This window comes from Cydia splendana, chromosome 21, assembly GCF_910591565.1.
Source record: "Cydia splendana chromosome 21, ilCydSple1.2, whole genome shotgun sequence".
Classification (NCBI taxonomy): Eukaryota; Metazoa; Arthropoda; class Insecta; order Lepidoptera; family Tortricidae; genus Cydia; species Cydia splendana.
The window spans coordinates 5,884,653-5,900,380 of NC_085980.1; the positions used below are offsets into that span (position 1 = coordinate 5,884,653).

At 36.1% G+C, this 15,728-nt stretch overlaps 1 protein-coding gene across 1 annotated transcript; it reads left to right on the top strand.

Annotated features, from left to right (window-relative positions):
* The first annotated feature begins 3,170 nt into the window (after positions 1-3,170).
* Positions 3,171-12,259, top strand: LOC134801285 (luciferin sulfotransferase). Its single transcript, XM_063773824.1, has 7 exons — positions 3,171-3,550; positions 4,266-4,342; positions 7,779-7,853; positions 8,524-8,643; positions 10,478-10,631; positions 11,356-11,480; positions 11,973-12,259. The coding sequence occupies exons 1-7, from the start codon at positions 3,343-3,345 to the stop codon at positions 12,207-12,209; spliced, it is 996 nt and encodes a 331-aa protein (XP_063629894.1). The 5' UTR covers positions 3,171-3,342; the 3' UTR covers positions 12,210-12,259.
* The last annotated feature ends 3,469 nt before the right edge of the window (positions 12,260-15,728 follow it).

The following is a 15,728-nucleotide window of genomic DNA, read 5'->3' on the forward strand; positions in this document are numbered from 1 at the left end:
CTTAATCAATCAATCAAAGCATTTATTTTTCAGGCTACTAAGGCCCATAGATATTACATACCTTACAAACTAGCATATACAACAACAATACTAAAACTACACTAATAAACAACAATCATAAAAATTTTAAATACTAAAAAATCATTTTCGTGACGCAGTTTTCTGTTGCGGCGTCATCGTCACCTGCTCTGGTGTAGGATTCGGCAGATTCCCACGGAACCGCCGAAATATCGCCTTCGGCTAGAAGTCGCTTTACTAAGCGACTAATAGCGACCCGTATATTTTTGAGTTTAATCTGTCGCGAGTACTTACTACTATATTTAGTAGTAAGTACTCGCGACAGATTAAACTCAAAAATATACGGGTCTGCAAACGGAGAAACACGACACATTTATCATTCGCTTGTCTTTATCTTCACTTCTCTCATCATCTCTTCTCTTTTGCTCGTCATTATTTATATCATTCATTTCCCCACATTGACAGTCTTTATGTTTACTTGTTAATGTTAGGTAGTACTTTGATGTAAATAATGTTGTCGTCACCTCACCCCCGTTCTTTCTAGTGTAACTAACGGTAAGTACTACATAATCATTTACCAGCACGGCTACCACGAATTGGCGTTTTTTACGTTAGCGTCTGCGTCAGATGTGGTAAATATTAAGACACGGGTAAAAAGTAAAGTTTTTAACATTCTAAAACTTATTATATTCCATTCCTATTCCATTTAAAAAGAAGTCTACACACATTAAGGCTTCTTTTAAAATGGAATAGGAATGTTGTGCAAGTTGCGCTTGCGCAGATGCGCTAAACTGCAACATGACATAACGCACCGCACTTGTAATGCATAAAAGGTTGGGCGCCACTGTAATAACTTTTTTATTTTTGTTTAGGATTTAGTTCGAGCCCCGTGGAAGGACCTATGTCTGTATCTTTAGGTACCTATTTAAATAAACGTAAACAAAATCTACCCTCAAATGGCTCCTTAAGCCAGTTGAGGGTAGATGAAAACATTACATGATCAAATAATGTAGGTTAAAGTCTGTTCGTTCAGTGGCTGATCCAGGCGGTTTTGTATTTGGTTGGTTAACCAATAAATGTTATAACTACCCGAAAATATACAAATTATTTGTTTACTTTTATTTAAATACTTACCTAAAGATGCAGAGTTATCACGGAAATCATCATTTTACCAAGACGAAGTCGCCGGCAGAAGCCAGTATGTTATCAATATTATGAAATCACTACTTTTAGGTACTTACTTACTTTCGTATCAGTCTGTTGTGTAGTTTAATGTAGAAATATTAATTTATCTACCTACAGCTACACACATACCTATCATAAATCCTCTATGATGCGTCCAAAAACCGTTTCTGAACACATCATATTTAGAGAACTTATGTATAATAGGTATGTGTAGATAAAGCAGTGTATATGACTGTACAAAATTAGGCATTAAAACTCTGCTTGATGTTTTTATGAAACTAGCTGAAAATCTGCTACTCTGCCATTCATTATCTTGTAGTATGATCAAAGATGTGTTGAAGCGGCATATGAAAAGAGCTCATATATAGAGCCAACAACATGGGAAACACTAGCTGGTGACCGTCCACTGTGGAGGCATATTGTGCAGACGCAGGTGCGTGAACTTAAAGCCGCAGGCGACGCACGGAGCTCGTCGCTAAGCGTGACGAGCTAAAGGCCAGAACACCTGTGGCCATCACCCATCACGTATAATTACGTCGGAGGGGTGCTGACATGCAGCGAGTGCGGCCGCACATTTGCTGCATGATTGGCTACGTCAGTCACCTGAGAGCGCACCAGCGACGCTCTCAGCGGTAGAAAAGCAGTCGCTGTAGCCGAAAACGGCTAGCGGGGGGGATGAGTTGTAGTCACATATAATCACTCACATAAAACTACTATTACCCATAGACTACTAAAACATGGTCTTCTCTTCCCAGAGTGACACAGGCCTACGTCACAATAACATGGCCGCTATATGTAGCGCTATCGCATATTATCATATAGCGCTGTCGCATGATGACGTAGGCTTGTATATGTAATATTTTTACTAGTTTAGACATAAACTCGCTAGCAGTCGCTCGCCTACTAGAAACCGAAAGCGGTCAGGAAGAAAGCAGCACTGCAGTTGCTATTTACCCGCCAAACCTGTTATTACTTGTGATGCAAGTGCATCAGACTGCAGGTTAGAGGTCTAGCGGGGAAAATATCATTTATGGGGCCGTAAGGGGAAATTATAAACTTGAAATTTACGTCCCTATGAGGTGAACCGATATGTCAATCTTAAAGGATTTACGAACATTTACAAAAAATATAAATGAAACCCTCAGATTCAACTGGGAATCGAACCTAGTTAAATCTGTGAAATAAATTGGAAGTCGTTTCCTTGCTAAAATGGATAAAAGGAACAAATATCATTGTAAGACCAAAACCATGTTGGATGCCCCATAAATACATGATCCATATCCAAAGAAAATGGCGTGTTCGTCATATCGTTTACTAAATTAAAGTACATCCCAAGAGGCCGGGACATTTTCATGTGTACAAAAATAGTTATTTGTTTTACAAGGGGGCAAAGTTGTTGTTTAACCGCTCGTGCTAATATTGATACCCGAGCAAGCGAAAGATTCCAAAATTTAACCACGAGCATAGCGAGTGGTTCGAAAAATGGAATCTCGAACGTTGCGAGGGTTTCAAAGCACGAGGGTTAAACAAAATTTGCCCCCGAGTGAAACACAAAATGTTTCACCACACCAACCCGAAGCAAATATTAAATGTATAATATCAAACAAAATCAAACCAAATCAAATTCAAACGAATGTTATTAAATATTGATCATCCAAAATAATCATTTAAAAGTCAATTCTACCAGCAAACATAAGAAAACAACTCAAAATTTGCATTTGATTACTTTGCCTCACATGTGAAATACTGATAGCAAAGTGCAACTTTGCTATTCGTTTTTGAAGTGCAAAGTAAGCCTTTCCGAGCTGGTGTGGTGAAAATATGTTTTTTTGATCACACTTGCGCAGTAAACTATTTCTTATTACCTACAGTAGATACATTTTCTTGGCTTAGATCGTCGTATAGCTAATGTAAGATTTGACTCTTCCTTTTTTTAAACGCCTATCATTTTCTAACCACTTTTTATTTGCACATCTTGTGTATCCATGCCTTTACCTATTTCGGTATTCCATCCTATTGGAAAGTAGTGAGAGTGGTAGCAGAACGCGCTGCACGCGACCACACCGCTTCCGCGTAACGTTCGGAACGGACGTTCGAAAATCGAATGTTCAGTTACATTTGTAATTCCAAATTTGAAATATGAGGGTCAAACCGAACTTGACCTTTTCGAAGCTGGATGAACAAACGGGGGAGTTACTCGATAGGATGTTTGAGAAGAAGGATTGTATGGTGGAGATTAATCCGGGGAGGGTGATTCTGCCGGCGGATTATATGACGATTGGGCAGGATATTTTGGATATGGGGGTGCTGGAGAATGATGTTTGGATGTGCTCGTACCCTCGAACTGGTAAGTCTAAGACATAATTTAAGCACACATAAGAGTTTTCAATTGACAGCAATGTTTGTTCACTTCTCGTTGAACTCCTTGCAACCCTCAAGATTCCACTTTTAGAATAATTTACTTGTTCTAATTTCAATTCAAGCACGAGAGGTAAACAACAACTTTGTCAACAAGAGGGAAAACAAATAGGTACTTATTTTCGAACACCAGGTCTCTTTATTTTTCAAAATCTGATGAGAAAGTTGCATTTTATGCACAAAACTGGCGAAGTAGGTACCTAATTTGATGCAAATTTTGAGTTAATTTTGAATGATAAATATTTAATAGCGTTCATTTGGATTATGTAATTTTTTTAATTTTTAACAAGCAGAAACGTCTGCGAGTAATTTTTCCACTTTTTATTTAAATTTGTAATGTTTTACAGTTAGAATTTTCCTTTTGTTGGTGTGGTGAAAAAAATTGCGAAACCCTCATAACGCTCAATATTGCATATCACGAACTCACTACGCCTGGTGGTTCAATTGTTTCCATCATGGTATTTTTTTTGTACAAACGAATACGAATAATTACATTTTTTAAATCAATATTTACAAGTACCTAAATAACCAGATTTTAATCGATTTCCATCAATGAAGGTCACAGTTCTTTAAAGTCTCATAACAAGTTCTAATGGTGCTTTGATTATTGATAACGTTTTGATAGTATTATTTCATTTGTGCAGGCTCCACATGGTGCCAAGAAATGGTCTGGCTCATAGGCCATGACCTGGATTACGAGGGAGCCAAATCTTTGCAACAGGTAAGTTTTATCAACATAAATTTACTGAACCTAGTGGCCTACTTTACTCGTAATATTCCCAATTAACTGATCATTATGATTTTAATGATTTTATTGATAGGTCTGTTTTTTTTCCCGATTTCGCGTTTGTTCCCAAAGTCAAACATGACTTAAACATATTTTTCTACTCGTCGACTGTAATTCTTGAATTAAGATTTTGTATACCAAACTGCAATTGGGTACTTTTCATGGTCTAATAAAACATGGTCTTCCATTCCCAGAGTGACACGCGATTACGTCACAATAACATTGCCACTTTATTTCAACATAACATGTTACATGGGTACATTATACCTATGGTTAATAAGTTAAAATATTTCTTTATAATTTTATAATTTTCATTTATATGTATTTTAGCTTAAATTTTACAATAACACGTCATTTTTAATTACTCGTTAGCAATATCTTCCGATTCACGAAAGAAATTTCAGACTTTCGGGTAATTCTGTTTATACTACTGGCAACACAGGATAGCGCTGAGGACATTTGACAATTCGGATCTAGATAACTTCATGCCCTGACCGTCATCCTTGTCGAACGCGTGTTAATTGTTATTTCCTTCTCGCTCAGTGTCAGCAGTCGCAGAGTTTTCCAAACTTTTCACGTCGTAAGCTTGGTAATTAATGTTTTGTTACGAAAATGGTTGGCTGTTCTATTCGGAACTGTAAGAGTAGGAGTAAAAAGGGCAGTATAATCAGATTTTATACGTTTCCGAATAATGAATCCGTAGCCAATGAATGGCTTCGCTATTGTGGACTGAAAACAATATGTAAAAATGGTATGTATACGTAATTATCGACAATAATTACTATTAATGATAAAATTTTATGTTCTATGTTTGCTTGTTAACACAAGCAGCCCCCCTAAGAAATTAAAACGAAAATTGCTTAAAGTGTCGAACACCGTTTATTGATTAACTGTGAATTAGTTTTTCAAACGTTTGTCTTGTATAGATAAATAAAGTTTAATTTAATACATTAGATTTGTTTTATTTTACTATGTTTCTACATGAATAACTTAAAATTAATGCCGTTAAAATAATTTTCACCGTTGGTTAAAATTCTCCCACATTTCAAAGTTTGAGAACCTGTAAACAGCATGATGACGTAGGCGCGTGTCAGTTAGGTCATACGCGAATCTCGGAATGGAGTACCAGGCGGAGTATATTATTATACCATGGGTACTTTTAATGTTTTAATGTATGGGCTCCCAACTCTCAACTCAACTATAATATTAATATTCCCCTTGCAAAATATGGCTAGGGGGCCTAATAGGGGCTGAAAAACACCGGTTATAATGTTAGCGAGGAAAATGAAAATAACCGGTCCGGAAACGAAGCAAGCTTCCGAACCGGTGAACCGGTACTTTCCAGCTCATGGCGGCATTTTGCTTCCGCGTTTACCAGGAGCGCAGAAAACGAAGGAACAATCTGTGACCCAAATACGAGAGTCCAGAAAGCCGCACTAGATGGCATTTTGCGGCTATTAAGTACGCATGTGCAATCTAGTCTATCTATAACTGAAAGTACTATTAAATCGAAATGAAAGAGAAAGTTTTACTATAATGGCGTTTCAATGCGATAGAACGAGACGGGATGAGGGGTAGTTTCCCTGTGAACGTATAGGCGAGTCAAGTTTAGTGTTGTCCAGTGCATTTTCTACATCGTAACCTGTCTGTCTCAGACCTATATTTATAGGGTATTTAGATACCTAGCTATTTCTTTCCATGAAACGGTTATGGATAATTGGATATGAATATAATCTATTAAAATTTCATAAGAAATATCCCTGTTTGTAGCTGACAGATCATATCCATTACCGTTTCATAACCAGATTATAAAATTCGAATCTTCCTCTTGGTTTCGACTTAGACTGATATTTTTCCAGTATACAGGATGGCCAAAAAATAAGTGTATTCCCATTGCCACGGAGGTTTTAGGATTATACTGAGCAACTTTTACTATGGGACCAACCCCGAAATCGCGAAGAAAATATTTTGGTCATTTCATACATTTTGGCTGGTCGATTTTCTAGGGAGGGTAATTTTTTATCTATTGGGAGGGTAATTTTTTTTTTCGTGATTTCGGGTTGGTTCCATAATAAAAGTTGCTCAGTATAATCCCAAAACCTCCTTGGCAACGGGAATGCATGCAGTTATTTTTTGGCCACCGTGTATATTGGACTACGTACAGTGGCCCATTTCTCAAACAATATTAGTCTATTGGACTATAGACCAGGGGCCCATTTCTCGAACAATATTAGACTAATATTATTAGTCCACAAACTGTCAAATTGTATGGGTTGTCATGACAACACAGTAATAATATTAGACTAATACCATTCGAGAAATGGGCCGCGGTAGGTCGCTGGAGCTACTTTATACTGGTTTCAAGATGATGCGCTGGTTCAGTCTTGGGAATGAAAGATCTGAAAATGGATTTCCTCAGTTTCATGCTGCCCTAGTACACGCGGAAGGGGAATTGTCTCTAAAGCTCCAAGGGTGCTACGGATACGAGATGAATTCTCAACGGAACGTCTGTACTGTTTCACAGATCGGTCTCAAATAATCGGTCTCGGTTTGTGGATGCTGCGAATGTACTAAAAGCGCATTGAAGTGATGGTTGGTGAACCTTTTGGAGTTGGTATAAGGTTCAATGTTGATCGTTATTAGGCTTGTTAGTTTTACAGACTTTGGCTTTACTGCGATTCAAATACAGACGATATAAACATGCCATTGCAACATTTTAATTGAGCGAGCGAATGGGAAGCGTTTTCGTTTTAGCTTGGCTGAAAAATTATTTCTTATGGTCCATGGCGCAGCATGGTTCCATTTATATCGCCTGTCACTAGGCCCATCACTTTCACACTTACATACTTGTTAGAACGTGACAGGCATGGTGACAAGAGATAAAAATACGACCATGCTAACGCCGCAGGTCAAATTATTCAACTGATTCTCGTGATTTCTTGATAATTACTCGTAATACAATGTTTTTCTTTGTCGATTCAGTGTTTGAATTTTTTTTGGAAATGGCGTACGTTTAGGTATTCAAAACCCCTAGTGTTCATTCGATAGGATAGAGTGATGAGCGTTCGCGTTTGCGTCATGTCTATTTTTGTCTGGGATTTTGAACAGCGCGCCAAGCGGGACGTTTTGGAAACTTAAAATCCAGTACAAAATTACTCTTAACGCAAACGCGTATGTCACGTCACAGTACAGTTTTAATAGGCAAGTTGACTCTTTCTTTCGTGAGTTTTGACCCTAAGTAAGTCTTCAGCTCACAAAGCCACTAGTTTAAATTCACTCATCTTAATTTTTCGCTCGTTTATTCATTAATTATTTAGTTGCATTGGCCTCCAAACAAAATTTGAATTTGTTAAATATGTTGTTTGTTTAGATTCGCTGCCCACTGGTAGAGCTATCATGCATCATGGTGGCTGGACACTCGGAATGGCATGACGAGTCTGTAAAGGTAAGCTTCTTTTAAGTTATTTTGATTGTTTAATTTTATTTTATCTTAAGGTAGCGCCAACAGCGCATATATGCGAGTTGCGACTTCCGATTGTAGTTGTAATAGTTATTTGTTTCACTCAGGGGCAAAGTTGTTGTTTAACCGCTCGTGCTAATATTGATACCCGAGTAAGCGAAAAATTCCAAAAGTGAACCACGAGCGTAGCGAGTGGTTTGAAAAATGGAATCTTGAGCGTTGCGAGGGTTTCAAAGCACGAAATTGTTGTTTAACAACTTTGCCCCCGAGTGAAACACAACATTTTTCACCACACCAACCCGAAGCAAATATTACTAAGATAAGATTACTTTTACTTTGTAACTCTGTTCTCGTGTAAGTGACTTGTATGTCTTTTATGAGAATAAATATCTTTAAACCTAAAACTAAATATTAAATGTAAAATATCAAACAAAATCAAATCCAAATGAATGTTATTAAATATTTATCATCCAAAATAATCATTTAAAAGTCAATTCTACCAGCAAACATAGGAAAACAACTCAAAATTTGCATTTTTCTTTGCCTCACATCACATGTGAATAAAATGCAACTTTGCTATCAGTTTTTGAAGTGCAAAGTAAAGCTTTCCGAGCTGTGTGTGTGGTGTAAAATATTTTTGTATTTATTTTAAAAGGGCACATCGGTGGATCTAGTGAAGTACCGGCTAGCGAGACCTCGGTACATCCGCAGTCACCTGCCTTGGGATCTGCTGCCAGTGGACATTCAGCGCGAGGACGGACAGGCTAAAGCCAAGGTATGTACTTACAGCCGTATTCATAAAAAATCCTTAAACGAGGAATGATCAGCGTATTCAATCAAAATCAGCTGTTTTGTGACCGCCGTCTAGCGTTAATAAACAGATAAAGAAGGGTCCGCGGATCCATAACTTTCCGAGCTTTTGCTAAACAGATGATCAACTGTTTAGCGCTAATAAGCGTTTATGAATCATGTTTTTTGACATCTGGTTATCAGCAACTGTTGATCAATGCTCTAACTTTTTATGAATACGGCTGTTAATAAATAATTTTATTACCGCAAAACACCGCGAGTTGTTAAAATGATTAATGAGTGGTTATTGAAATTTGCAATGCATCTCCCATGCGCGCAATAGGTAAGCGTAGCCATAGGTAAACATGTTGCCTTTTTAACTTGGAGAGTACCGCCCGTATTTGGCTTATTTATTCATATTAAATACATTCGATCATTAAAAACGTCTATCTGACACAGCTTGAATACGCTCACAGAATCATTCCATTTTTCGTTAATATTGTTGTGAAATTTAAAAACATTCTAATTTGCTTACTCCAAATAAATAATTGAGTATGGCCTTGTTATGTGGGGATACAGTTAGTACCTACAGCTCTCTACAGCTAGTGACATTCTAAGCGTTTTAATAAAAAAATCCTTTTAAATCTATGTAAAGTTATATCAATATTTACGAAGACGTTATAAAATAAGTAAGAGTAAAAGTACAGAGTATCTACATAGATGTAAATATATTACTTACCTTGTTTATACTGCAGTATAGTGCTACATCTATCCAATGAATGTTTCACAAATGATTGATCGTCCTCATAACGAACAACATTATGTATTACCAAATGCCTAAACACTCATCATGCGTAAATCTGCCTGCAGCGAATTACTCAGTAACGCACGCAGCACATCAGCTGTTTTGAGTCGGCGCGCACCTCACTAGTCAAAGGATCTTGAAGCTTAGTACATTGTGGCTACGTTATACATTTGAATGGGATTTGAATACGTTATACATTACAACAACAATTATCGCGACCACGCGCAAATTTTAAAAATAGAATGTAACTGTTGTAAAGAAGCTTCAAATTCCTTTGATTCTACTAACGTGCGCTGCGACTTCACTCAGCTGATGCGGTACATAATGATGGTTGGGTGCAGCGTAGCTTGAATGCCTTCCTCTTCCTAATGTTTGCTAACAACGTTTATGAAACGATTTGTGGCCGAGTTATGTTTGTTTTGTGTAATTTCGAGGAATTATAAGGCTGTGCTTGTGTGATTGTGACTATGCTTATTGTTTTTATATAATGTAGAGTGGACAATCAAGTAACATTGCCAACCTAAGTTTTAAAGTAGATAGCCAAGACAAAACAAATCCAAACGTGTACAAAGTGCAATATTAATTAATCTCACCCTGATTAAAGTAACACGTTTTTTTGACCTACCGTTACTCGTTCTACCTTTGCTAGTTCGACAGGTGGAACTAGTAATCTTTTTTTCAGACGACCTATATTGATCACGCTTTTTAGAATCATTCAAACCAACCAGTATTTTTTTCATAGGACTTAACCGTTAACCTGAACTTTTTTTCTCAAACCAGTATTTTTTTCATATAGATGGTCAAGCAAATCTTGTCAGTAGAAAAAGGCGCGAAATTCAAATTTTCTATGAGACGATCACAGACTACAAAGATGAAGAGAAAGACCCTTCGCGCCTACATTTTTCAAATTTGCCGCTTTTTTCTACTGACAAGATCTGCTTGACCAAGTATAGGACTTAATAGAACTTTTTCTCAGTATTTTTGCACCTATACTTTATATTTTATGTGTTCCCAGGTAATCTACACATCACGCAACCCTAAGGATATGGTAGTATCCTACTACCACTACTGCACGCTAGTACACGGCTTAAAGGGGACCTTTGAGGAGTTCTGCGACCTTTTCATGCGCGACCGCGCGCCCTTTGGACCAGTATGGAACCACATTCTAGGTAAGAGTATTTGTAGTAGAGAATTGTAAAGAAAAAAAAAAGGTTGTGAAGAAAGTCATAGAACAGATTGGTTCAATTTCCTACTTTCCGCACTTGTATCGTAAATAACTATTGTTTTACTTAAAACGGAACAAACAAAACTCAACCCTATTTTCTAAATGATTTGGTTTATATTTCAATGTCTTACACTGAATATGGTGGGCAGGACAAGACTAGGGGGGAATCGGAATAAGTACGGATGTCCGGCAACGTGCTAGTACATAAATTCGAGGCAAGTTCCTCTTCCGCGTGTACCAGGATCACATATATGTTAGGAGCTTTCTATATTTTAGTTGCAATGCCATCTATCTCGATCGCTGTGCAATAAATGGTTAGGGGAGAATGGCTGCAATATGCGGTTATGGAAAGGTGTGTTTCTAAGTTTCCTTTCCTCCTACGCGATTTGTTTACACAGAACAAGCTAATTGTGCATGCCTTAGCAATGACAAAGTGAGGCAATAGCTACGACCATTCATGTCAAATTTATAGGAAAGTATGCAGTTTATAATGACATTCCATTCCTGTGTTCTGTTCAAGTCGGTGCAGATTTAGCGTAGACGGACACTAATTGAGAATATTCATTAAGTAGGTAATAATTATTGCTGACGAAACTTGATTTGGTAACTTAATTTGCCTGCTCCTGCAAATGATGATGACATTAAATCTGTTCTGTAATCTTCCACAGGCTTCTGGACCCGCCGAAACGACCCTAACGTCCTGTTCATCAAGTTTGAAGAGATGAAGCATGACTTACCCTCCGTGGTCAGAAGGACTGCTGACTTCCTTGGGAAGACCATGACCAATGACCAGGTACGTTGATCTCTTACACCTATCTATTGCTTGACAGTACTGACGGTTTGGAGTTGGTCGGCAGGACGACAAACGAAGATGACCAATGAACAAATAAGTTAAGTGCAAGCCAGCTAATGTCGATAAAATTGTATAATAAATTAACTGAACGTAAAAACTACCTACGTCAATTCTTGGGATTAGTTGTCAAGCGGACCCCAGGCTCCCATGAGCCGTGGCAAAATGCCGGGATAACGCGAGGAAGAAGAAGAAGAATAAATTAACTGAAGATATTAAAAAAGAAGAAAAAGAAAATATTTGTCGACGTCGACCGTGACAGCTAGAGGACACGGCACAATATTATATATATCGTTCTCCAAGTACCACAACATAAGTCTTTTTGAGCTTACTTCGGGGGTTAATTAATTTGTGGCTTAGTCAATTTGTATAACAAACCCTATAATATTTAAAAAAAAACCCTATCTTATCTGAAAATCTACCATATCTTTTCAGGTGGATAAACTGTGCGACCATCTCTCCTTCAAGAACATGAAGAGCAACCGCGCAGTCAACCTCGAGCCAATCCTCCAGAAATCCTTCGGCAAGAGCTACTTAGAGGGAACCAAGCTGAGATTCATCAGGAAAGGGGAGATTGGGGACTGGAAGAACTACATGTCTGATGATCTTTCGAGGAGGTTCGACCAGTGGGCGGAGCAGCATTTGGAGGGGACTGGCCTGAAGTTTGAATAATTTTAACAAGACTGCCTTCAGACCCAGACATACCGAAATGTTTAGGACGAGTTAGTTACAAGAGGGAAATATTAGTGACAACTGTTTTAAATATTTCAATATCTCTGAAGAACTTTTTATCCTATGTAATATTTGCTATTTTGTAAATGATGTTCTTGGTAATTAATAAACGTTTTTATCACAACTGATTTATTTCTTTCGTATGCTAGTTTAAAGTCGAGAGTAGGTGGTGTTAGGATCTACGAGTATTCTAATTCCATTGCATTATCATAGAGGTTAATATTCAAACTAAATACTGTAGGTACAAAATTTTGACTGACAGAGCATTTTTCATATTTTATGTATATCATTGAGTAAGTTTATTTTAGTAAATTTCTATTATTCTATTTCTATTAAAATTCAGATTTTTAATGACAGGTATTGTTCCAATTATTTCGAATTTAAGAGCCCATCAACGTGCACACTAGTGCCACCTAAATAATCGTGATTATTATATTTAAATTTAACGAAAGATATCTAAAAAAGGGGGCCGCTACGTACTGTATTTTGTATTTAAGTACCTTTTGAATACATCAGACTAGTTTTTATCTATGTTGTTGGATTCGTCGATCTAGGAACTCAAAACAAAAACGGCCGTTTTAACTTTGGACGCATAGATTGACGAATCCAGCAATATAAAAACTAGTTTGAGTAGGTTCAAAACAGGGATGTAACGGATGTGGTTTTATCGGAACCGAAAACGGAAACAGATGTTTTCAATTTAGTTTAACGGAACCGAAAACGGAAACGGAACCGAAAACGGAAACGGAACCGGAACCAGAATCGGAGCCTGACTTTTTAACGATGTAGTCGTTTTCCCCTTTCTAGAATAAACCTTCAGACAAAGTTTACACTTAGTCGTGTCCCCACTAACTTCATCAAAATAGTTCCAAATCGAACTTGATTTCGGCTTCATTCGGCTTTTTTTTTACACACTAACATTCACCACACACACTACACACAGTCAGTAGTCAGTACACAACAGAACACAACCGATTTTAATAACACGAATAAAACAAATTAAGTATACAAACAAACAACAAATTAGCGTAGCACGTGGCAAGCGGGGTGATGAGCGAATGACTGGTATGAACCCGTTCGTTTTTGATGTACGCCGCCGCCGTGCGAAGCATTGACATCCGTTATAACTTCCGTTTCAAACATAACGGAACCGGAACAGAAACGGATGTGTAATACCAAACGGAAGTTCCGCCTTAACGGAAACGGAACCGGAGCTCCGTAACATCCCTGGTTCAAAAGGTACTTAAATACAAAATACAGTACGTATTAGCGGCCCCCTTTTTTAAATATATTTCGTTAAATTTAAATAATCACGATTATTTAGCAGTGGCACTAGTGTGCACATTGATGGGCTCTTAAAAAATACAAATTATTTATTAGTGACGGTTTGAAAATTATACACCTAAACCTTACTCAAGAATCACTCTATTGATAAGTGAAAACCGCATGAAAATCTGTTCAATAGTTTTTGAGTTTATCGCGAACATACAAATACACAAACAGACAGACGCGACGGGGGACTCTGTTTTATAAGGTGTAGTGATTGTAATAATTTCGAACGATAGGCAACTGGGGCAAAAGAAATGCTGTAACTTTCGATGCATTTAATTTCACAAAAGTAAGATTCCCAAGTTAGGCAACATAACAAATTGATATGATGTTTTAGAATCACAGAAGCAAAACTATGTTGCAAATATAAAAAAAAATCTAGACAAATATTTGATTTGATTAGTTTTATGTTCATGATCATAAACATCAAATAGACATAAAAAATAAACAGAGTACTAGAGTTAATCCAAGATAAGTCTGTAACGATTTTGATAGCACACGTAGTGCAAGTTTTATTTGAAACGTCAATTCTATGAAATTATGACGTATAAATAACACTATGCTATCAAAATCGTTGCAGACTTTTCTTGGTCTAACTCTACACCATACCTATAGCACCTCATATTTTAATACCAAATGTGACTATTATACATGTCCTCTACAGGATAACGTGCTAAAATAGAGCGATTTATACAAATCACAACAAAAATTGAATTTTAAAAACCCTGTAAATTTCTAGCTAACATTTATACATTCAACGTTCAAAAACGCATTTTGAGAAACGGTATCTAGGAAACAATAATAATAGTATCTACAAATTACCACACACTGGCAAAATGTAATAATGATAGAAATCAAATAAAAAAATAAATCATTATATATATTTATTTATAATTAAAAACATCACTGTTACACTTTTCCAGTCGTATTTTTTAAATTCCCAATAAGGAATACTTACCTAACGTGTACAAAATATAAATCTTAAAGTGTGAATAAATTAAGTACATTAGTAAAGAAAAAAATGAGTAAGTACAACAGTAATAGACTAGATAAAATATTATTCTTAATTGACTTAGCATACGACATTAAACTGTGATTTAATACGAAAAAATCACTTCGGATTTGTAATAAAGACAACCTTGTAGGTATATATGTGTCATTTTATATTACATTTGAGCATAAAACTTTAAGGATTTAGATAGTTTTATTACGTAGGCATATTTCAAATGATGAGATTATTTTAATATACCTATTATAATATAACAATGAGTATTTTATTGCGCCAAGCAATAATAATTTGCTATAATTTAATTATACACATTACCACAAGGTTTTCCTTATTCTTAATCCCCTAGAGCTACCTACTTAGTTTCCTAATTGTGACGTGACTGCATTTACAATGCTTTTAAATTAAAAAATATATATTTTTTTTAAATATATTTTAGTCAACATTCAAAATATGTGTAATCAATGAAATACTACGCTTTAAACATTTTTAGTGAACGAAATGCAAGTTGAATGTAAATCATTACGAGTATTCTTTGCCGCCTTTTTCTACTGACAAAGTTTGCTTGCCAGAGTATTAAAAAAAAAAAAACAGTCAGTAAACATCATATTTTTGTCAAAATTACTTGGCATTTAATATTGAATTGTTCTACAAAAATATTTATGAATTAAATAAATATTTTGATAATTAAATTCTAGATATGTTATAATATTTGCCGATATATATCGAAATTAGAAACATAATTATTTATCTAGGTTCAACTGTGACACAGTTTAATAGTTTCGTGAATTTATAAATGTTATAATTATTTTTGTACGTGCCACGTGTTGAATAAAACATTGAATACTACAAGTTTATTGTGTACACTGACACACCAGGAACATTCAGAGTAGAAACATTGTCAAACTTTATAACTTACGAGCTAAAATACTGAAAATATACAATACTATACATGTTTCATTTGGACCTAAACTTGAAAAATATAATCTCATTCGGTATCTAACTACCTTTCTTTGGATCTAGATTATAAATAAAACAAGAATTTAGCTACAATTGTGATATATATGTCTTATTATTATTTCTCTCTTTATTATAATTTTATTTCTTCATTTGTTTTAAATTAA